Raw genomic sequence first — 22,639 nt, 5'->3', positions numbered from 1 at the left:
CACTACTTTTTATTTTTTTTTTGCACTACTTATTTAATTTAACTAATTTATATATATACACACACACTTATTGTAATTCAGGGTTTTTTCTCTATTATCATGTATGGCATTGTACTGCTGCCGCTAAGTTTACAAATTTCATGTCATTTGCCGGTGTTGTCAGACCTGATTCTGATTCAGAAATCCAGTCTCAATGTAATTAGTAATCTTCCATTCACTCATCCAAATACAGTTCAGCATCAAATTTAGTCTGAAGCACCTGGGGAGATATTGCTCCATTAAGGATGCCAAATAAACACAAGCTGTTGTTGTTATATATGAGATGGTTAATTCATAATGGCTTTCTCTGGTGGAAAGGAAGAGAAGCTAGTTGCATCAGAAAATAATCAGAGTTCAGAGGAAGGGGGCACTGTCACTTGCTGTTTGTAACTGCGGACAGGAATACATGCAATCACATCCACACCCCGAGAAAGAGTGACGGAAACAGCACAACAACCTAATCAGAGGCTCTCACGAGGCTGTAGATGAAAGCAAATGAAATCATTCCAGCAATCGGGAATTAGACTTGTTCCCTGTCATTAAAAAGAAAACTTGGAAGTATTCCAGTAAAGAAACTGGAACAACTGCTGCGATTCAATAGGGCGTTCTGCAGCCACAGCCCATTTGGGCACCATACACAGAAAATGCTACAGGAACTCACCAGATCAGGCAGCATCTATGGAGAGGAAATAAACAATGGATGCTTCAGGCTGACTATCATGCAAAGAGGGTCACCAAGAAATCATACCAGATTCTTTCTTCTTCAGGCCTTCTCCTCTTCCACCTATCACCTCACAGCTTTTTACTACATTCCCCACCCTACTTATCCGTCTTCCCACCACTCCCCCCCCACCTGGTATCCATAAGACCATAAGACATAGAAGAAGAATTAGGCCATGTGGCCCATCTAGTCTGCTTCACAATTCAATCATGGCTGATCCTTTTTTCCTCTCCTCAGCCCCAGTTTTGGACTCTTTAGATAGATTGGTCAGAGCATGAAGGGATACAGGGAGAAGGCAGGAGATTGGGGCCGAGAGGAAAATTGGATCAGCCATGATGAAATGGAGGAGCAGACTCAATGGGCCAAATGGCCTAACTCTGCTCCTATGTTTTATGGTTGTATGGAAATGGCTCCCTTTTGAGTGAGTTGTCAAACCAATTGACAAAGTGAACTACTGGCTCGGGAGAGCATATCATTGGCAATAATCCTGAATTTTGGGATTAAGTTGTCAGCTCATTGTCTGTACAAGTGTTGTACCCATGTCCTGTACAGATGTTGCCTAACCTGCCAAGATCCTCCAGCATTTTGTGCATGTTGCCCTAAATCCTCTAAACTGGGGCATTGTAGAAGCTCCAGGAACAACATCTTCACGATCCCTGCCTCAAAGCACCAGATCTCCCCATCCAGTTCATCATTGCTTACAGAAACCTCCAATTCATAAAATACACTCAGTGACCTCTTCATTAAATACCCTCTGTACCTAACAAAAGTGGCCACTGTGTATATGTCTGTGGTCTTCTGTTGCTGTAGCCCATGCACTTCAAGGTTTGGTGTGTTGTGCATTCAGACAGGCTTAAGTGCACACCTCTGTGGTTGCTGTTGTTCCTCTGCATGCTTTATGGCACATCCTTGACATTTCTTTAGCACTTTGTCCGTTACTACGAGGTGGAGATGCGAGCTCGGCGTTCAACCCAGCACAAATAGAAAACCTGCAAGGGGCCGGCCAGATTTGAACCTAGGATCGCTTTGAAGTCCAGTGCAGATGCCACTACACCACCAGCTGACAACACCTCTATTGTAGCGTGTAGTTATTTGGTTTACTGTTATCTTCCTGTCAGCTTGAAACAATCCAGTCATTCTCCTCTGACTTCTCTCATTAGCACCCACAGAACTGCCACTTACTGGATATTTTTTGGTTTTTCATACCATTACACACACATTTCTTCCCCCATTCTAACATTTGTTCTGAACAACAACCGAACCTCTTGGCCATGTCTGCATGCTTTTATGCATTGAGTTGCTGTCACATGATTGGCTGATTAGACATTTGCATTAACGAAGTGCATGGGTGTACCTAATAAAGTGGCCACTGAGTGTTTTCCCCATTACTGGGAGAGGTAGGGATCAAAATCTTTTAGGACTTTGTAAAAGTGTCATGCAACTTTGCCTTTCTGTGTGAATGGGGAGATGAGAAAGGGAAGATGGTTTGAGAAGAAAGAACCTGAAGTTCTGGGAAGATTGCAAGGAGAGAGTTAATGGTATCACATGGCAGGTTGGGCCGACATGAGTCACTCCTGTCTGGGCAGGGAAACTAGCTGGCCTTATTGAAGTATTAATAAAAATAATGCTGCTTACGGTAGTCTCAATAATATGCCAAAAATCAATATGGTATTAATGTAACACTCAAATATTGAATAGCTGTATATGCATTCTGTGAGTCACTACATCATCCAAATTCTTTTATTATGACTGATCAGAGAAGCTTTGCAAGCTTTTATATTATATTCTAATCAATAATGAGCAAGAACTTAAAATGATTCACAATGGGGGAGGGTGTTACTGGGGCAGTGGGATCTACCCTGAGCCAGTCTATTCTATCAGTGCCTGGAGCAGCACTTGCTGTCAGTGAGGGAGAGAAGCGCAGGGGACTGGGCTGAAGCAGAAGGGGAGGAAGAGGAATGGGGGGAAGAGGAAGAGGGAAGAAGTAATGAAGGGGTAAATATCAGAGGACACCGGTTTAAGAAGAGTGAAGGAAATGTTAGGGGAAATTTCTGAAGATGTTAACAACAGGTTGAGTGAATTATGACTTTTTTTTTCTTTGGTGCAAAGCAGGATGAGAGATGACTTGATAGAGGTGTACTCCGTGATAAGAGACATTGATAGAACGGACAGCCAGAGACATTTTCCCAGGGTGGAAATGGCGAGTACCTGATGGCATCATTTTAAAGTGATTGGAGGAAAGTATAGCGGGGATGTCAGAGGGAAGTTTTTTTACACAGACAATGACAGGCATGTATAAAGCCCTGCCAGGGGTAGTGCTAGAGGCAGATATATCAGAGCACTGAAGAAACTCTCCAGCACACGGATGACAGAAAAATGGAGGGCTCTGTAGGAGGGAAGGGTTAGAATGATCTTAATGTAGGTTAAAAGGTCAACATACGGGTCCTGTACTGTGCTGTAATGTGCTATGTTCTATGTCACAGAGAGTGAGAAGTGCCTGGAATGCACTGGTGAGGGTGATGGCAGAGACTGGTGCTATAGGGACATTTAAGGAAAACTGAGGTGCATGGGTGGAGGAGAAACGGAGGGTTTTGGGCTGTGTAAGAAGCATGGAAGCATCGTGCAGTAGGTATGCATCAATCAGCACGATATTGTAGGCCAAAAGGCCCGCACTTTGCTGTGGTGTTCTGTGTTTGATGAAACGGATAAAGGAAAGTAAGACATAGAGGAAGAAGGAGAGGAGGGGTAAGAGAAAGGAGGAACGAGGAGGAAGGGAGGGAAAGGAGAGGAGGAGAGGTAGTGATGCAAGAGAAGGCAGCTGATGGTTGAGTTGAACACACAAGGTTCTGCAGATGCTGGAAATCCAGAGTACCTCACACAAAATGCTGAAGGAACTCAGCAGGTCAGGCAGCATCTGTGGAAAGGAATATGGAGTTGGTGTTGGGCCGAGACTGGAAATGAAGAGGGAAGAATGCAGAATAAGAAGGTGGTGGGGGGGGGAGGGGAAGGAGTACAAGCTTGAAGGTGATAGGCGAGGGGGAAGGGGGATGACATGAGAAGTTGCGAGGTTAGCATGCTTCTGCTCCTCAGTAAGACATCCCAATCCAAGGGAACTGCCAAACAAGAAGTCACTTCAAATCAGGTACCGAACTGGTTCTGGATTGGCAAGCCCTAAGGCCCAGTATGAACGAAAGTCACTCCTTTGAACAGCGTTACTATTGAACATGTGCAGTTTGGAGGGAGAAAGGGGACAAAGAATGGCTTAACACATCTGTCTTCAGGGGAGGCCCCTTCTCTCAAAGTCCCCAACACCCAGGCCATCCGGCCACCTGGATTTCGGTAGTTCTGAAAGAATTGAGGAGGAGGGAGGCAGTGGACGGGTTGCTGCTCCCTTGCATTCCCGGAACACGCCGGCGCTACGGGACCTCCGCAGCTTCTCCATCTTTTTTGGTTTAGAGATACAACAAGCTCTTCCGGCCCAACGAGCCCGCTCTGCCAATTGCGCCCACGTGACCAATTAATCCACGAAGCAGTATGGCTTTGGGCTCTGGGAGCACCCGGATGCAGCTCACGCAGTCAGGGGGGAGAAGGTACAAACTCCTAACAGACCGCGGTGGGAACTGAACCCAGGCCACTGGTGCTGTAAGTCATTATACTAACCGCACACAGCTAATTGGGAGTCCAACGAAAAGCTAATGGGTGGAGCCTTTACAAAATGCAGAGTGGAGGGAAAAATAATTAATTCAGGACAGCTTAAAGACAATTACACCAGGATGACCTGGTTAATTAGAGAATAATATACTCTTAAACTGTTCACACTGGATGAACAATGAATAGAATCGGGGCAATTAGCTGTACAAGAATGTGTATTGACTCTAGGACTGACACTTAAGTAAGAATGACCCTTGTTACACATTTAGCAGAATAGGTTTCACTGGGGTGGAAATGAGGGAAATAGCACACTTTACAAAAGCTGCCATCCAAACAGCTGTTTATTTGTTTGGCCTATACCTCATGTTCTCAGTACTGTTTATTTTTGTATTTGCACATTGGTTGTTTGTCAGTACTTATGTATAGTTTTTCATAAATTCTATTGTTTTTCTTTATTTTCCTGTTAAAGCCCACAAGAAATTGAATCTCAGGGCTGAATATGGTACCATTGTTACTGCACAGGATTGAAATAAGCTGCAGAGAATTGTAAACTCAGTCAGCTCCACCACGGACGTGAGCCTCCCCGGCATACTGGACATCGTCAAGAAGCGATGCCTCAAATAGGTGGCATCCATCATTAAAAACCCCCATCACCCAGGACATGCCCTCTTTGCTCATTGCTACCGTCAGGGAGGAGGTACAAGAGCTTGAAGGCACACACTCAACAACAGAACAGCTTCTTCCTCTCTGCCATCTGATTTCAAAATGGATATTGAACCCATAAACACTACCTCACTACATTTTTGCACCCTTATTTAATTTAACACATACTGTATGCTTATATGTATATTTCTTACTGTAATTCAGTTTTTTTAATTTATGTATTGATGCTGCAAAACAATAAATTTCATGATATATTTCAGTCATATTAAACCTGATTCTGATTCTTTGAGAATTAATTTAATTTGACTTTGATTTTTGTTCTATTTAGAGCAGGGGTTCCCAGCCTGGTGTCCCTTAATGGTTGGGAAACCCTGATTTAGGGATACAGAGCAGAACAGGCCCATCTGGCCCAACAAGCTGCACCACCCAGCAACCCAGCTATTTAACCCCAGCTTTATCCCAGGATAACTTACAAGGACCAATTAACCTACTACCACTCTGTCTTTGGACTGTGGGAGGAAACCAGAGCACCCAGAGGAATTCTGAGAGAACATACAAACTCCTTACAGATGGCACCAGAACTGAACTCCGAACTCCGAGCTGTAACAGCATCACACTAACCGTTATGCTACGGAGATACAAATTGCTGTTGAAACAGTTAATTGTGACAGTTTGCAGCGGGAACGAGCAAGCCATATCAGTGCTGAACCCAGGTCTTCTCACTACGCCAACCAAAAAAGGGAAACCTTTAGACAAATCAATTAGACCGAGACTTGCCTGTATCATGTTCTGTCCTGAAACTTGACAGCTATTCCCAGCCTTGGGCAGGCAGCCATGCAGCAGTCAGCGAAGGCATCTGCCTCTCACAAACACATTGTTCCACAAAATAAGATCTTTCTGTATCATTCTCTTTCTCTCTTCAACAATTAAAAGTTAAAGGCACATAACATTACAACTAAAGCACAAGGGAAACTCTGTAAAACACTTCACAGGACCATTATCAAGTGAAAAATTGACTGAGCAACACAAAAATTGCTGGAGGAACTCAGCAGGTTCAGACCATATCTATGTGAGGAAATGGACAATTAATGTTTTGGGTCCTTCCTCTTGACTGGAAAGGGATGGGGAATTAGCTGGTATAAAAAGATGGAATGGAAGAGGTGGAGGAAGAGCTAGCAGGTGAATTGGAGTGAGGTGTGAAGGTGATAGACAGATAAGGGTAGGAATGATAAGACAGATGTGACTGGAACTGGTCAAGATCAGAAATCACAGGGGGAGACGGCACTAGGGTTCAAAATGAGTAAAAATATGTTTATGCTGAAATAGTTATGTTTAGAAATATCAATAAAGACTTCAGCATAAGTGGATTGGATGGAGTTACAGAAGTGGGAATGGATGGCCACACTAATGGCATAGATGAATGTCATCTTGAAAGATTATCTTTATTTGTCACGTACACCGAAACATATAGTGATAAGCGTTCTTTAGTGTCAGTGACCAACACAGATCAAGGATGGTGCAGGGAGATGCCCACAAGTGTTGGTATGCTTCTGCCACCAATGTAACATGCCTACAACCCAATAATCCTAACTGTACGTCTTTGGAACGTGGGAGGAAACTGGAACAACCAGAGGAAACCCAGGCAGTCAAGACGTATACACTCCTTACAGGCAAATACCACAAAGGTCAGTCAATACACATATTTGTACAGCTAATTGCCCTGATTCTGTTTATTGTTCATCCAGTGTGAACAGTTTAAGAAGTGGTATTCAGTGACTGCACCGTAAAGCAACTGCACTAATTGCCATGCTTTGGGAGAACTATGACACAGTTTGTTCACCACCTCATTCAGTTTCAGAGAGGTCCTGGCAAAGGGACAGAGCCACAGAGTTCGTGATGGAATGGAGAGCCTCAGTTTAGAACTTCCCAGTGGAAATTTCTGGTCAGAGATGGATATCAGACAAACCGTTAAGCAGTTTTAAGGGTTCAGATTTATGTGCTGCAGGTGTGGAAGAGCACTGTCATCTTTCACTGACATAAAACACATGTATTTTTTGAAAAATAAAAAGGAACAGATGGCAATGTGGATGCTTGCAGGGTTTTTATAAGGTCATCAGAACAGGACTGATTTGCATACAATGATTCACGAGTCAGTGAAGGTTGTTGATCTCCTGAATGGATTGCTAGCAATTTGAGTGCCTTTTGTGACTCACATCTTCACATGAGTTCATCTCACAAAATCAAAGACTCTTTGCAGAGTCAGCCTGGCTAGAACTGAAAGGTTGTTGATGAGTTGGCTTCAAGTGGGGCCTGGTGATAGATCTATGCAAAGTCAGCCTTACTGTTGCACCAATAAGCAGTCACTGCAGATCTACAGTGGAGCTCTGACTACACCAGGATTGGTTTCAAATTCCAGTCAAATCTGGGCCTTTCTCCCCACACAATGTGCGTTTTATTGTCTTAGTTAATTATTTAATTGTTTTCTTTAGCTCATTAAGCAACTCACACCATCTGGGACATGGACTTCTTCTCATTACTACCATCAGGGAGGAGGTCCAGGAGCCTGAAGGGCCTCACTTTACGTCTTAGGAACAGCTTCTCCCCTTCATCTCAGACTTCTGAAAGGTCCACAGTACCTCACTATTCCTCTATTAATCAATTTATTTATTGTAAACTAACTGTAATAAGACTATAGGCATAGGAGTGGAATCGAGCCATTCGACTCATCAACCTTCTCCACCATTCCATCATGGCTGATTTATTATCCTTCTTAAGCCCATTCTCCTGCCTTCTCCCCATAACCTCCGACACCCTCATTAATCAAAACTGTACCAATATCCGCTTTAAATATACCCAATCATTTGGCCTCCCCAGCCATCTGTGGCAGTGAATTCCACAGATTCACCACCCTCCGGTTAAAGAAATTCCTCCTCAGCTCTGTTTTGAATGGACACCCGTCTATTCTGAGGTTGTGCCCTCTGGTCCTAGACTCCCCCCACTATAAGAATCATCCTCTCCATGTCCACTCTATCTAGGCCTTTCATGTCTGGAGTGACAATTGTTTTTTCAGGTAGGGATGATAAATTTCCTCTCTTCACAGATATAACAAATCAGCTGGATTTAAATGGTAAACCAGTAGATTATCGTCACTGCCACAAGTGGAGCACAGTACCATAGAGGTTAGCGTTATGCTATTGCACCGGCAACCCAGGTACAATCTCGCTGTTGTCTGCAAGGAGTTTGTCCTTTCTCCCCATGGCTGTGAAGGTATTCTCTGGGTGCTCCCACATTCCAGTGACATACAGGTGAGTAGGCTAATTGCTCACAAGGGTGTAATTGGGCAGTGTGGGCCCATTGGTCTGGAGGGGCCTGTTACTGTACAGTACCTCTGGAAAAATTTAAAAAAGAGACTATTGCTGAGACAATCGATTGGAAATGTTTTCATGGTGGGATATAATCGAATGATCTCTAGGTCACTAGTTCAAGCAGCTAGACTGTTAGCCAGTCACTGACATTCCAAGCCAATCCCCAAGTGCGTAAGTTCACTGGGTCCAGGAACGGAATTGGTGCCATTATAATTGCCTCATACAGCAATGCACAGGAAGGTACCTGCATTAGGATCTACCTTGGCTGAGTGTCGTGAACATCCAAAAGATGTTCCAAACAGGAGGGACCCAATATTTGCTGATTATTAATAACCAGAAACATTGACCTTCAGTATAAAGCACTGTGAAAGATCACCCCACCTTCACTCAAGCAGAGTTATGCTCACATTGCAAATTTGCCAGCTTACCTCTGTGCACCTGGCGGGTACTGAGGGAGCATGGCACTGCAGGAGGAGCACCTTCTTCCAGGCACGGAGAGAGGCTATGAAAAGGCTGGAACTGGAACTGGGGGTGGCGATGAGCTGACTATGGTGGTGCTGGCTAGAAAGGCCGAATGGCCTACTCCAGCACCTACTGTCTATTGAGTCTCACTGCCTGTAAGAGTGACAGAAACAACCCACCAGTCTTCCTTCCCCTCGCACCTGGCAAAACCTATCCTTCTGGTGCTATTCCTCCTCCCCTTTCCACCAGGGTCCACCTCCTCTCCTATTAGATTCCTTCTTCTATGGCCTTTTACCTCTTCCACCTAAAACCTCCCAGCTTCTTAATTCATCCCACACCCACCTACCCACCTTCCCACTCATCGGGTCTCACATATCACCTTCTAGGTTGCACCCTTTCCCCACACCCCATAGCTCTTATTATGGCTTTTTCCCTCGTCTTTTCCAGCCCTGATAAAGGGCCTCAGCCCAAAAGATTGACTGTATTCCCTCTCCTTTATCTGCTGTGTTCCTCCAGCATTTTGCGTATGTTGCTCTGATTTTCCAGCATCTGTAAATCTCTTGTGTTAAAAATAATTAAAAATCCTGCAAGGGTAGGGGTGAGGAAATGGGACTCAGTAAATAGTTCCACAGGGAAAAGACTGACCAAATAACTTCCTCCTATGATGTTACAATTCAACAATTCTGATTATTTTCAAATTCAAGATTTCATGATACAAAAAAAAAGATATTGCAAACTGATGCATGAAATTCTGATTACATAAAATTATTTTATTGAGCTTGGAGGACTGGGAGGTGGAAAATTATTGCACTGTCAACCTTACAGGGTTCCCAGCAACTATAAAACTAGGCAAAAAGCCAACTGGTTAACAGAGAAAATCGGTTAATGTAGCCTCCAAGAAACCCAAACTTTGACTTTCTTTCTTAAAGTTTCTTTTCCTTCAGAGCCTGGAAGTTGGTGACCTCCAGACTGACCTCCGTGCAAGCAGCCAGCCTACATCAAGCCACTGTACATCACTAATAGTCAGTCCTCTGCTTCCTTTCCAGGATTGTCCGACCCCTGGAGGCCAACTAGCAGAGATCTACATTTTCAATTTACACCAGCTAAATGATTTATCAGGTTAGAAGAGCCTTCTTCGCTGTGCAGACAGCAGCCAGAGCTGAGGGATGAGATGGCAACAGGAGCTCCTCCGCTGGCCCGAGCTCCCCGACAAGTAACCCAATCGATGCTCTCTGCAGCTCGACCGCTGGAGTCGAGTTTCCAGCAGCAAGGAGCTAGGACAGGGACCTCATGAAATCCAACCACAAACCTTGGCACGGTGCCCAGCACCAGGAACCTAATACCACAACCTGCCCAAGGCCTTGAATGCAGTCTGGTTCTTTACTGACACATTGCCAGCCAAGTCCCGTTCTTGCAAGGGGAAGATGTCTAACAACATTTTTGTTTAAATATCAAAGCAATATTTGCAAATTATTACAAATCTCGCTCCTTTGCTTGCCATGACATGTCCTGCACTGCACATTGTAGCCTCTCTTACAGGTCCTGCTCCATCTAATCCTACTAGAGATAAAAGTTCCGAACACTAATAGTGTCCAATTGAATAAATTTACTGGGTCCAGGAGAATTACTGCAATTCAACTGGATTAAAATCCCCTCAGAGAGCAACTACGTTTCTATTAGGTCTGACTTGGATGCGTGTTATGAATATTCAAAAGAAACACAAGCAAGAGAAACCCAATATTTACTGATTATTAATGACTAGTAATTTTGATATTCAGTATGAAGTTGTGTGAAAGATCAACCTGCCTTCATTCAAGGGGAGTTTAAAGTTCAGTGTAAATGTATTATTAAAGTTCATCTATGTCACCATATACTCCCCTGGGATTCATTTCCTTGTGGGCATTTACGATACAACCAAATCATTGAAAAACTATACAAAAACATGGACGAACAATCAATGTGCACATGAAGGCAAACTGTGTGACTGAAAAATTTTTAAAAGAAATAATAAATAATAAAATAACAAGTAAACAAATAATAGTGAGAACATGAGCTGTGAAGTCCTTGGAAGTGGGTCTGTAGATTGTGGAATCAGTTCAGTGTTGGGGTGGGTGAAGTTATTGTCGCTGGTTCGGGAGCCTGATTGTTGAAGAGCAAGCTTCATGTTAAAGAGTTCTCCAGCTTGGCAACAGTTTGCTCTCCATATCGTACTGCCCAGGCTTGAGTATCTATACAGCTAGAACGCAACATGCACGGTCAACTCTGACCAACAGAGGCCCTCACCTCACCCGGGCAATACTGCAAGAGTATTGAACTATGGCAGGAGCATCTCCCAGACACATACAGAGAGAAGTTACGAAAACTTTTCCTGACCTCAGTACTTCCACCATCACGTGCTCCCACGTGTGTTCAGCCTGGCTCTCGACACTGACCTGAAATTCAACTAAACTGGCCACTGCCGTGTAACCTCTACTACATTCATGAAGTCAACAAAACCGAGGAGAAAGCAGCCTGCTTGGTCAGCACTTCCTCCACCACCCTAACCGCGGCAGTGTAGTGGTTAGCATGACGCTACATGTTATAGCTCGAGTCGTCAGAGTTCAATTCCAACGTCACTTATAAGAGGTCGACACATCTTCCTCATAGAATGTGTGGACTTTCTCTGGGTCCTTTAGTGTCCTCCCACAGTCCAAAGATGTACCAGTTAGTAGGTTAACTGGTCATTATAAATTGTCCCGTGACTAGGCTGGGGTTAAATCAGGGGTCGCTGGGCGGTGGGGCTTGAAGGGCCAAGTGTTGTATCTCTCGATAAGTAAATCAATAAACTGACCACTCACTCCCTCCGTTACCGTCACACAGTCTACAAAATGCACAGTGTCTACTCACTTAAGCTCCTCCTTATGCAGGACCTCTGTCACCAGGAACAATTAAAGCAGCAGATGTATGGGGACATCATCACCTGCAGGTTCACCCACCTCCCCACTCAAGGCTGCACACCATCCTGATGAAATATTTCTCCATTGCTACTTGGGTCCAGATTGGGCTATGTGGGTGAGGGAAGAATTAGACTGATCTAGGAGTACAGCACAGCATCATGGGCCAAAGGGTCTGTACTGTTCCATGTTCTATGCTCTCTACCCAACAGAATTGTGAAAATATCTTCAGCAAAAGGATTATTGTGGTTCAAAACCCAGCTCTTCGCCATCTTCTAAATGAATGAGTACCAGATGCATGTCCTGGCAATAGTCAATGGTGGAATGATTAATTCTGGGTACATGATGGAGACCAAAAATGGACAACCAAGGCTATTTAGAAGGGAAACCAGCCTAAAGGAAATAATAGAAATGGTGAAGAGAGAGCTAATATATTTCTGGATGTTATAAAGCCTACAGTGTTTATAATTAGATGAGCAAAGAAAGTGAACACATCCTGTCCGATTCTGACAGATCACATATTTGACTACTTTGAGAAGAGGGATGGATTGCAAAAGCAATAGAGAACATTGGTTATTCCTGCAGTTCCACAAGTTTGGGTTTGACTTTTGATTTACAGACCCAAACAAAGGAGAATTAGAGCAAACTACTCCCCCCTGCAGACTTGTTGGTCATTGACCTCAGCATTCCCTATGAGCACAGATATCTAAAAGTGGATGCAGATGCAGGAAATCTGAAATAAAACAGAGAATGTTGGGAATGCTCTGTAAGTGAGATAGCTCCTGTGGAGAAAGAAAATGTGTTAATGCTTCAGATCAAAGCCTTTTGCTCAGAACAACTCTACTGCAAGTTCATCGACCTAAAACATTAACTTGCTTTCACGCAAGTCAAGTTCAGGTTCAAGTTTATTGTCATCTGGCTGTACATTTACACAACCAAACAAAACAACATTCCTTTGGAATAACAAGATAAAATAGCATGAAGTAACAAGAGCTCTTGAATTAGTGTATTTATCCCCTTTTGTTCAAGAGCCTGATGGTTGAGGGTAGTAACTGTTCTTGAACCTGGCGGTGAGAGTCCTGAGGCACCTGTCCCTTTCACCCGATGGCGACAGTCAGAAAAGAACATGGCTTGAATAGAACATGGCTCGTGTATAGGAAATTACATTAAGCAATTTTAAATCTTGAATCTTGAATCATTTGAATCAATTTTAAATCTTTCAGCCCAAAACATCCACCGTATTTTTTTCCATAGATGCTGCCTGGCCTGCTGAGTTTCTGCACCATTTTGTGTGTGAATGTCACACAACTCCCTAACTAAAAGCAGTACCTCACAAGAGGCACCATGGCAACCTAGTGGAGTTATTACCTCATTGCTTCAGTGACCTGGGTCCAGTCCTGACCGGATCCAGTCTGTACAATATTCTTGTGATCTCTCTGATTGCAGCAATACCCACTCATGGGAAAGGCTTCAGGAGTAAACCCTGAGGACAAATCCGGAGCTGGAGTCCCTAAGGCAGTCCGATGTTGCCTTCAACCTCGCTCTGGCAACTCCTGCAATATCACTGGTGCCAAGCTGTATCGGCCCTTGCCCTTCCCTTGGACAACATCGATATCGTGGAGAGGGGAGACTTGCTGCATGGGCAACTGCTGGTCTTCCATACAACCTTGCCCAGGCCTGCACTCTGGAGAGAACACCAGAGACTTTCCAGGCACAGATCCATAGTCTCGTGAGACTAACGGATGCCATCATCTTCTCTGATTCCCTCCAATGCTCTGGTTTCCTCCCACATTCCAAAGAAATGGGGATAAGTTTGTCAAGTGACCACTGTGAATTGCCACTCGTGTGCAGGTATCTGGTAGAATGTGGGGGCGGGGGGTGCTGAGGGGAATATAGGGAGATTCAAAAGAAGTTACTGCAGGCAGTGTAAGTGAGTGGCTGATGGCCAACCCTGACTAGATGGGCGAGATAAAGATAAAGATTGCTTTACTTGTTACATGTACATCAAAGCATACAGTGAGATGCGTTGTTCTGTGAAGATGAGTAACGTAGGCCAAGATGTACTGGGGCAGCCTGCAAGTGCCTCCATGCTTCCAGTGCCAACATCACAGACCCACAACTTGTTAACTTGCATGTCTTTAGACTGTGGGAGGAAACCAGAGCACCCGGAGGAAACCAGAGCACCCGGAGGAAACCCATGCAGTCATTGGGAGAACATAAAAGTCCTTATGGACAGCAGAGGGAATTGAACAGCTGTCTTACAGTTGATACTGTAAAATGTCACACGAACCACTATGCTACCATGCTTCCACCGCACATATAAAAAATTGGCCTATTTCCTGCATGACTCTAGTCGATATCATTTATTGCATAATGTTAATTCTTTCAGCCCACTTTTACCACCACCCCCAGCGTGATTGACAGGGCGGCCAAAGAGTGCGCCTAGTTCCCCATCCCTCGGAGGACACTTGCTTTCCCGTTCCTCCACGTTGGAGATAAGGGAGAGCGCTCATCCAGTCTGCCTATTCCTGCCTGTACCTTGGGCAAAAACCAGGAAGTGCATGCGGCAAATCGCTGCCAAACTTTGGACATGAGCTTCCTCTGGGTTCAGTCTGTGTGCCTGCAGTTCATCTGGGCGAGAGGGGAACGACTTACTGGAGACCCGAGGGGCAACCTTTCCACACAGAGGTTATTTTTGTGTTTTTGGTGAATTATTCTCCCCTGGACAACGATACACTGAAAAGCCTGCCTTGCATACTCTTTATGCAGATCAAATCATTACACAGTGCATTGAGGTAAAACAATAGCAATGCAGAATAAAGTGCAAAAGCTACTAAAAAGGTGCAGTGTAGGTAAGTATCATAACGAGGTAGATTGTGAGGCTAGGGGGCAGTCTGCAGTGGGATATCTGGTGCTTTCAGGCTTTTGTATCTTCTGCTTGATGCGAGAGGGGAGAAGACAGAATGACTGGGGTGAGTGGGGTCTTTGATTTTTGTACGGAGGATCTATGGGAATAGCTGCTAGTGGAGGTGCTGGGGTCAGGTACACTTACAGTGTGTAAAAGATAGTTGGAGAGGTGTGTGGATAGGAAAGGTTTAGAAGGAAATGGGACAAATGCAGGCAAAGGGACTAGTTCAGAAAGATACCTTGGTCAGCTTGAACAGTTGGGTCAAAGGCTTGTTTCTGCATTGTATAACTTCAACAAACATCCATAGATGTAAGGGGGAGAGTATATTGACTGGCTGCATCATGACTGGTATGGAAATCTTTGAATGGAAAAGCCCACAAAAAGTAGTGGATACGGTGGCTCAGTTCATCACAGGTAAAGCCCTCCTTACCACTGAGTACACCTACACAGGCGCCGTCACAGGGAAGCAGCATCCATCATCAAGGACCCCCACCATCCAGGTCATGCTTTCTTTTCACTACCGCCATTAGGTACAGGAGCCTCAGGACCCACACCATCACATTACCCCTCAGACATCAGGCTCCTGAATCACAGGGGATAACTTCACTCACCCCATCACTGACCTGTCCCCACCACCAATGAACTCACTTTCAAGGATTCCTCATCACATGTTCTCGATATTTATTGCTTTCTTGCTTGTTTGTTCACTTATTTGTTTGTTTATTTATTTACTTTTTGTACTTGCACAGTTTGTTGTTTTTTCCGCATTGGTTGTGCGTCTGTCCTTCGGGGTTCAGTCTTTCATTGATTCCATTGTGTTTCTTGTATTGACTATGAATGCCCACAAGAAAATGAACCTCAAGGCCATAATGGTGACATATATGTACTTTGAAAATAGATTTACCTTGAACATTGAATACTTTATGTAGGCTGGCTGAGGCCATATTAAAGGCTGCCAGTTTTAATGCCACTGAGACTGTCAGTTCACTGTGTGCTCTGTGCTCTCCTCGGTGTTGTTGATCACAGAAACGGCTCAGCTTTGCATAACCGAGATTGATTGAGGATTCACATTCTGACAAGGGCATTCAGACTGATCAGATTTCACTTTCAGACAGAAAGCTGACAACGATAAGGGAGCCTTCGAGGAGGCTTCCACAACACCAGGTTGGTACCACAAGACTGCTGTTGTTTTCAGGAGAGGAAAGCATTGCCCTCTTGCTGGACATGACCAGTAAATTTGACGTGAGGAAGGACAGCAGGATTGCTGCAAACACACACAACTAACACTATTTAAAAACTGTTCACTCTAAGCACAGTGTAGTGTCTAACAGCCACACAAGTGCACACAACTAACACTAGTAGAAACTGTTCGGCAGCAGTCTCTTATCCCAATTAAGCAGCACAGCATCCCAAATAACTTAAGGGAACACCAGCTATTGATTAGTTTTTGTTCTTTAAGATTTTTCCCAAATAAACAGCTGTCCTGATGAATGGCCTAATTAACCAGAATCCACTGTCTCACCATTTTTCGAAATCATTAAAACATGTCACAAATAAGAAAATACACAACTTGAGACAATTGAGACAAACAGGCCTGTAATGTTCTGTAATGTTCTATGTTCTATGCAAATAGAAATTAAATATTAAATCTAGAAAAGAATAATCATCCATTTCTTCCAGCAGGCTTCATGAACAAGTAGAATCACAGAGTTGTACAGCATTGTACAGCATGGCCTTTTGGCTCTGCACTCATATGCCAACCTTTTTCCCTTACCACACTAATCTCATTCACTCACATTAGGTCTCTATCGTCTAGCCCTTGCCTCTTTAAGCATCTGTCTAAATATCTCATAAACATAATAACTGCAATTGATATCACCACCGTATCTGGTAGAAGATTCTAGCTAGCAACTACTCCTAGCAGGCTTAACTACTGTAATGGTGTGTTCACAGGTCTCTGCAAAAATCCCTCAGACAGCTGCAATTCATTCAGAATGCTGCTGCTAGAGTCCTCAGTAAGACCCAGAAAGCAGAACACATCACTCCAGTTGTCAGATCACTACACTGCCTTCTTGTCCATCAGAGGACTGACTTTAGTACTGGTTTCTAAAGCACGGAATGGACTAGGGCCAAAACACATCTCCCATCTCTTGCTGCATTATGAACCTTCTCGAGCTCTCAGGTTGTCTGGGGTGGGTCTGCTTCCTGTCCCCAGGGTCAAAACTAAACATGGTGAGGCAGCTTTTAGTTACCATGCTCCACATTCTGGAATAACCTTCCAGAGGATCTGAAGTCTGCCCCAACTTTAAGCTCTTTTAAATCGAGGCTTAAAACTTTTCTTTTTGCTGTAGCTTTTGATTAGAATCTCCTGCACTGAACTTCTACTTATCACATTAATTTTTTGCATGACTTCATTCTCTTTATATTTTCTGAAATTTGATGTTTGATTTTTATATTTTGTTTGATGTAAAGCAGTTTGAACTGCCTTGTGTTTGAAAAGTGCTCCGTGCATAGGTAGATTGGGCGGGAACAAATGTGAACTTCTTTATGCATTGGGAAGCCTGTGGTCTTCATGAGGAGTCTGACGACAGAAAACATTTGCCCCAGAATTGACAACAGGTGAATGACAGTTTGAAATCTCTGGACTGGTTTTCCAGTTGTGTAGCTAACTACTTCTAATCCAGGCTTATAGTTCACACTTACTGGGGAATGGGTCAGTCCATGACCACTGCAATCTTTATATGAAGGAAGGAGAGCACAGCTCGGGATACCTGCAGGGTCAGTTCAGCCACCCAGCCAGTCTGCGGGTGAAGACCGGATCTCCCTAGTGCCACAAGCTGTATCCACCCAACTAGAAACATCCCAGACCATCTGCTCATTATTGAAATAGTGAGACCTTGTTGTGCACTAACTAGCATCAATGTTTTCAACACCATAGCCCAGACCACACTTCGCTGATCGCCTCAAAGGCATGTATCATTCTTGGAGAAAGGAGGAAACTTAGGATGAGAACGGTTGGGTTTATTTTTGACCACTGCCTCATCATTATCCTGAGCACATTCCTCAGCCTTTGCAGAACGTTATGAACGTAGGAAGAAGCAGGAGTGACCACTCACCTCCTTGTCCTTGCAACACCATCCAGTAGGTCAGGGCTGATTTTTACCTCAGCCTATCCTAATCTCAGATCCGTCAAGCCACTTAATATCGTAATTACTTTTCAAAGGTTCGTTTTATTATCTACATAGGTATGCAGAATATAACTCTGAGATTTGTCTTCTCCAAATAGCCATAAAATACAGAAAAACCATAGAAGTAGTTGAAAGAGAGAGATGTTTCATCTACTGAAGACAACTAGATGGAAATCAGATGGGTATTGCAGCCATCAGATGGCTCAGTCTTGCCTCTTTATTGCCCAGGCAGCCAAATTCCAAAGTCACCTTTAAAACTGAACCATGCAAACTGTAGGGCCTCCGCCCACAAACAGAAGGAGTTGTTTTGGCCTCACTGGCTGCTCCACCCGGTTTGTAGGAACATCAAACATTGAAAATGGAAGAGTACGGCACAGGAGCTGAACTTATTGCCCACAGTGCAGTGCTGAACCAATTAAATTTGCAACCAAATGGCTAACTAAACTACACATATACCCATATCCTCCCATTTTCCTACCTGAACGTCTCTTAAAAATCCCGACCGAATCTGCCCCCACCACCGCCCTAGCACATCAGGAAGGTGCTGGGTGAACTGCCTGGGGTGGTGCTAGATGGATCATGGAAGGAAGTCACTCACCAAACCCCAGCGACAAATTACCCCCCTCATTCCCTAATGAACAATGGGCAGTCCTGTACCAATGGACGCCGTGAAAGGAACTTCGTCTGTACTCACGTGTTGTGGAGCACACACCAGCCACAGTGAGGATCTCCTGAGCCCAGGCAATCAGAGCACGTCTTGTACTGTCCACACGCCTCCACGGGCACTCTGGTCAGCTAGAAACAAAAAAAAAACAGGCAGAGTTTTACTCAAATATCACCGTGGCAACAGGTTCATCAACTATGAGAAATTAGAAGCACGATATGTCGTCAAAGATTCAAACAAACTTTGACAAATGTACAGTAGAAAGCATTCTGACTGATTGCATCACTACCTTTGAACTTTGAACCTTGAACCTGGGATGGGGAACTCCAATTTACGGGAATGCAAGAGATCACAGAGAGTTATGGACTCAACCAGTTCCATCAGGCCACCAAGCACATCTACGAGAGCAATGTCTCAGAAAGCAACACCCATCAAGGACCATGGCCTCTTCGCGCTGCTGCCAATGGAAGCCCAAAGTGCCACAGCACAAGGTTCAAAAGCATCTCCTTCCCCACTGCCGTCAGTTTTTGAGCAACATGAAAAATCCCAATTTTTCCTCAAGACGATATTTTTCACAACTTGCACTGAAGCTCAAAGTACGTTTGAAATTTGAACTTTACATTTGGACAAATACAGTACAGTGCAAAAGTCTCAGGCACATATACATAGCTAGGGTGCCTAAGCTTTTTGCACAGTGATGCACCATCAATAACTCTCTCTGAGACGTGAAGGCGAGATATCGGCTTTTATTGACTGGAAGAAGGAACAAGCAGTGAATGACCACCATACTACATCCTGGAGACTGAGAGGCCGGGCTCAGGCCTCAATCGCCTTTATACCGGGGGCAGTGGGAGGGGCCACAGGAGCAGTCAGCAGGGGGTGTGTCCAGACAGGTATATGTAGTTCACCACACACAGTATTGTATTTGTCAACGTGGAGCAGAGAGCAAGCTTGTAAATCTGGCAGGAGCAAAGGATGTTGGGAAAGTGAGGGTGGAGCACTGTGGGAGGAGTGTGGGACAAGTGGCAAAGGAGGAGTGCGGGGGCAGGGGGTGGCCCGGGTGCAGTCACACCAGCCCTGAGACACCAGGCAAGGTCATTTGATTCCAAACAATTGGTTTATTGATCATTACAGAATGTCTCTCTGGTGCTTTTTACTCCCTCCACTCTGCCTTCCCCTTTTCCCCAACCATCCCTGCCTCTTTCCCACTGTCAGACCACAATATGGACCCATATAAGGATCAGCTTTATCTACACTCACATATGTCATGATTTCTTTTTGCAGCAGCAGTACAGTGCAATACATAAAATTACTACAGTACTGTGCAAAAGTCTTAGATACCCTAGCTCAAATATGCAAAATAAGACAAACTGTAAGTACAAAAAAACATATAAATAAGTAAATAAATAATATCTAGGACATGAATTGTAGAGCCCTTGAAAGTGAGTCCATAAAGTGATGTTGCTGTATTATCTTTTTATATTGTATCATGTAAATCATAATAATTTATGCAAATTTATGTTGACGTTTCCCATTATAATGTGCTGTGCAAAATGCGCAAAATGCTCATTTTTATGGAATTTACACCCAGTGTACAAATCTCTGCATCGTACAGAACGCTACACGCAATTGTAATGTTGATGTCAGTACCAGAGTATGCAAGGCACACACATGGCAGAGGAACTCAGCAAATCATGCAGCATCTACAGCGAGCAATAACCAGTTGATGTTTCAGACCAAGACACTTTATTAGGACTCTGAAGGGTCTCAGTCTTGATACGTTGACTCTATTCCTCTATTCCTGCAGCGTTTTGTATGTGTCACTTTAGATTTCAGCCTGTGCAGAGTCTCTTGTGCTTAAAGAATGCAAAACTCTGTACCAGAGGCAGTAATACCGATCTGGGCCAACGACAGAAGGTCGGGGCCTGAGCCACAGATCCTGACACACCAGGCTCGATTCAGTGGGCCAGAAGCAGTTCCTCTGAGTCTGAGAAACAAGAACCACAGTCGGTTATACATAATATTAGGTTAATCATGTGCGAGATATAATTTGTAAAACATGATTACTGAGATATAATGTGATATTTCATTTATAAGATTAGTGATATGACATTTGGTTTGCAATATTTTGATACATCTTGTGATGTGATCTATGAATTGTGGGAAGATAGGTGGTAATTGATTTATGATACGTGATACACCGTTGTGAAATGTTGAGTAAACATCATTTAACACAAATCTGCTTCATATAAAAACCATACGCTCCAAATCAGCAGCTGCAGAAAAGACAGGATAATGTTTTGCATGTTACCCAGCCTCAGAAAAATACAGTGCTGCAGTGAGGGTTCTCTGCCCCAAAACGCAACTTCTCTCTTCCCATTATAATTCCATAACCTTTCCAGCATAAATTATTTATCTCTAATCCTGCTGGACCATGAGCCCCTGATCCTCATGCCATCCCTCGCTCGGTCTTACAATGCCTGCACTATGTGTGGAGCTGTTATGTATCCTGTGTTTAAACCTTTTGAGACAAATTTACACTTTTCTTAACAAGGAAAAAAGTGAATGAGGCTACTCCAGTGTCAGCCATTCCCAAGGGAAGTTTCATAGTTAGGAAACCGCTCCAGTCATCCAGAAATGTGCAAAAGCAAAGGCAATTTCAGTAACAGTTTTCCCAAATAAATGCATCAATAACTTTGTTAATAACTAACAGAACAGTTATTACCCTTTAATTATCAGGTTGCTGAACCAGAATCAGAATCAGGTTTGGTATCACCGACATAGGTTGTGAAATTTGTTAATGTAGTGGCAGCAGTACAATGCAATACATAATAGAGAAAAAACTGTAAATTACAGCAGGTATATAGTAAGCATAGGAGGAGGACTCAGACAAATTGAAAGAATGGGCAAAAAAGTGGCAGACGGAATACAGTGCTGCGAAATGTACGATAATACATTTTGGTAGAAGGAACAATAGTGCGGACTATTATCTAAATGGGCAGAAGGTTCAAACATCAGAGGTGTGAAGGGACTTAGAAGTCCTCGTGCAAGACTCCCAGGAGGCTAATTTACAGGCTAAATCTGTGGTACCTACCGAATGTTGAAAGGACTGGATAAGGTGGATGTGGAGAGGATGGGGGTAGCCTCAAAATTGATGTGTGATTCTTTAGAAGAGATTTAAGGAGAAATTTTTTAGCCACAGACTGCAGGGGAGGCCATGCATGTCTGTGGGTATACTTAAAGCTGAAGTTGATAGTTTCCTGGTTGGTCAGGGCACCAAAGGGTATGGCAAGAAGGCAGGAGTATGGGCTTCAGTGGGATCTGGGACCAGCTGTGATGGAATGGTGGAGAAGACTCGATTGGCTGAATAGCCTAATTCTGCTCCTATGTCATATGGTTTTATATATATTAAATAAGTAGTGCAAAATAGAAATAAAGTAGTGAGGTAATGTTCATGGGTTCAATGTCCCATTCAGAAATTAGATGGCAGAGGGGAAGAAGCTGTTCCTGAATCGTTGAGTGTATGCCGTCAGGTTTCTGTACCTCCTTCCTGATGGTAGCAATGAGAACAAGGCATGACCTGGGTGACCGGGGAGCTGAATGAAGGATGCTGCCTTTTTCAGGCACTGCTCCCTGAGGATGTCCTGGATACAACATAGGCTAGTGCTCATGGTGAAGTGGATAACCAGAGTGGATAACTTCATTCACCTCCACACTGAACTGATTCCACAACCTACGGACTCACTCTCAAGGACTCCACAACTCATGTTCTCAAAATTTATTACTTATTTATGTATTAATATTTTGGTTTTTCTTTTATTATTTGCACAGTTTGTTGTCTTTTGCAAATTGATTGTTTGTCTTTGTTGTGTGTGGTTGGTACTTGCACTTAAGAAAGCAAACGATTCTGACTATTGATTCATGATTCAACCGTCAGGCTCCTGAGCCGGCAGGGATCACTTCACTCACCTCAACAGATCAACAAACTAGATCTCCAAGGACCCTACACAACTCATCTTCTCAATATTATTTATGTATGCATGTA

At 43.8% G+C, this 22,639-nt stretch overlaps 1 protein-coding gene across 6 annotated transcripts in view; it reads right to left on the bottom strand.

Moving 5' to 3' along the window:
• Positions 1 to 22,639, bottom strand: part of plxna4 (plexin A4) — a 721,825-nt gene that overhangs the window by 279,609 nt on the left and 419,577 nt on the right. For all 6 annotated transcript variants that reach the window (XM_059987082.1, XM_059987079.1, XM_059987077.1 and 3 more), the window contains one exon: positions 18,625 to 18,725. In XM_059987082.1, coding sequence (XP_059843065.1) covers positions 18,625 to 18,725 — 101 coding nt within the window. The remainder of the gene's footprint in view (positions 1 to 18,624; positions 18,726 to 22,639) is intronic.

Source organism: Hypanus sabinus, chromosome 13 (genome assembly GCF_030144855.1).
Source record: "Hypanus sabinus isolate sHypSab1 chromosome 13, sHypSab1.hap1, whole genome shotgun sequence".
NCBI classification, from domain to species: domain Eukaryota; kingdom Metazoa; phylum Chordata; class Chondrichthyes; order Myliobatiformes; family Dasyatidae; genus Hypanus; species Hypanus sabinus.
This window is presented reverse-complemented; position numbering and strand designations above follow the sequence as displayed.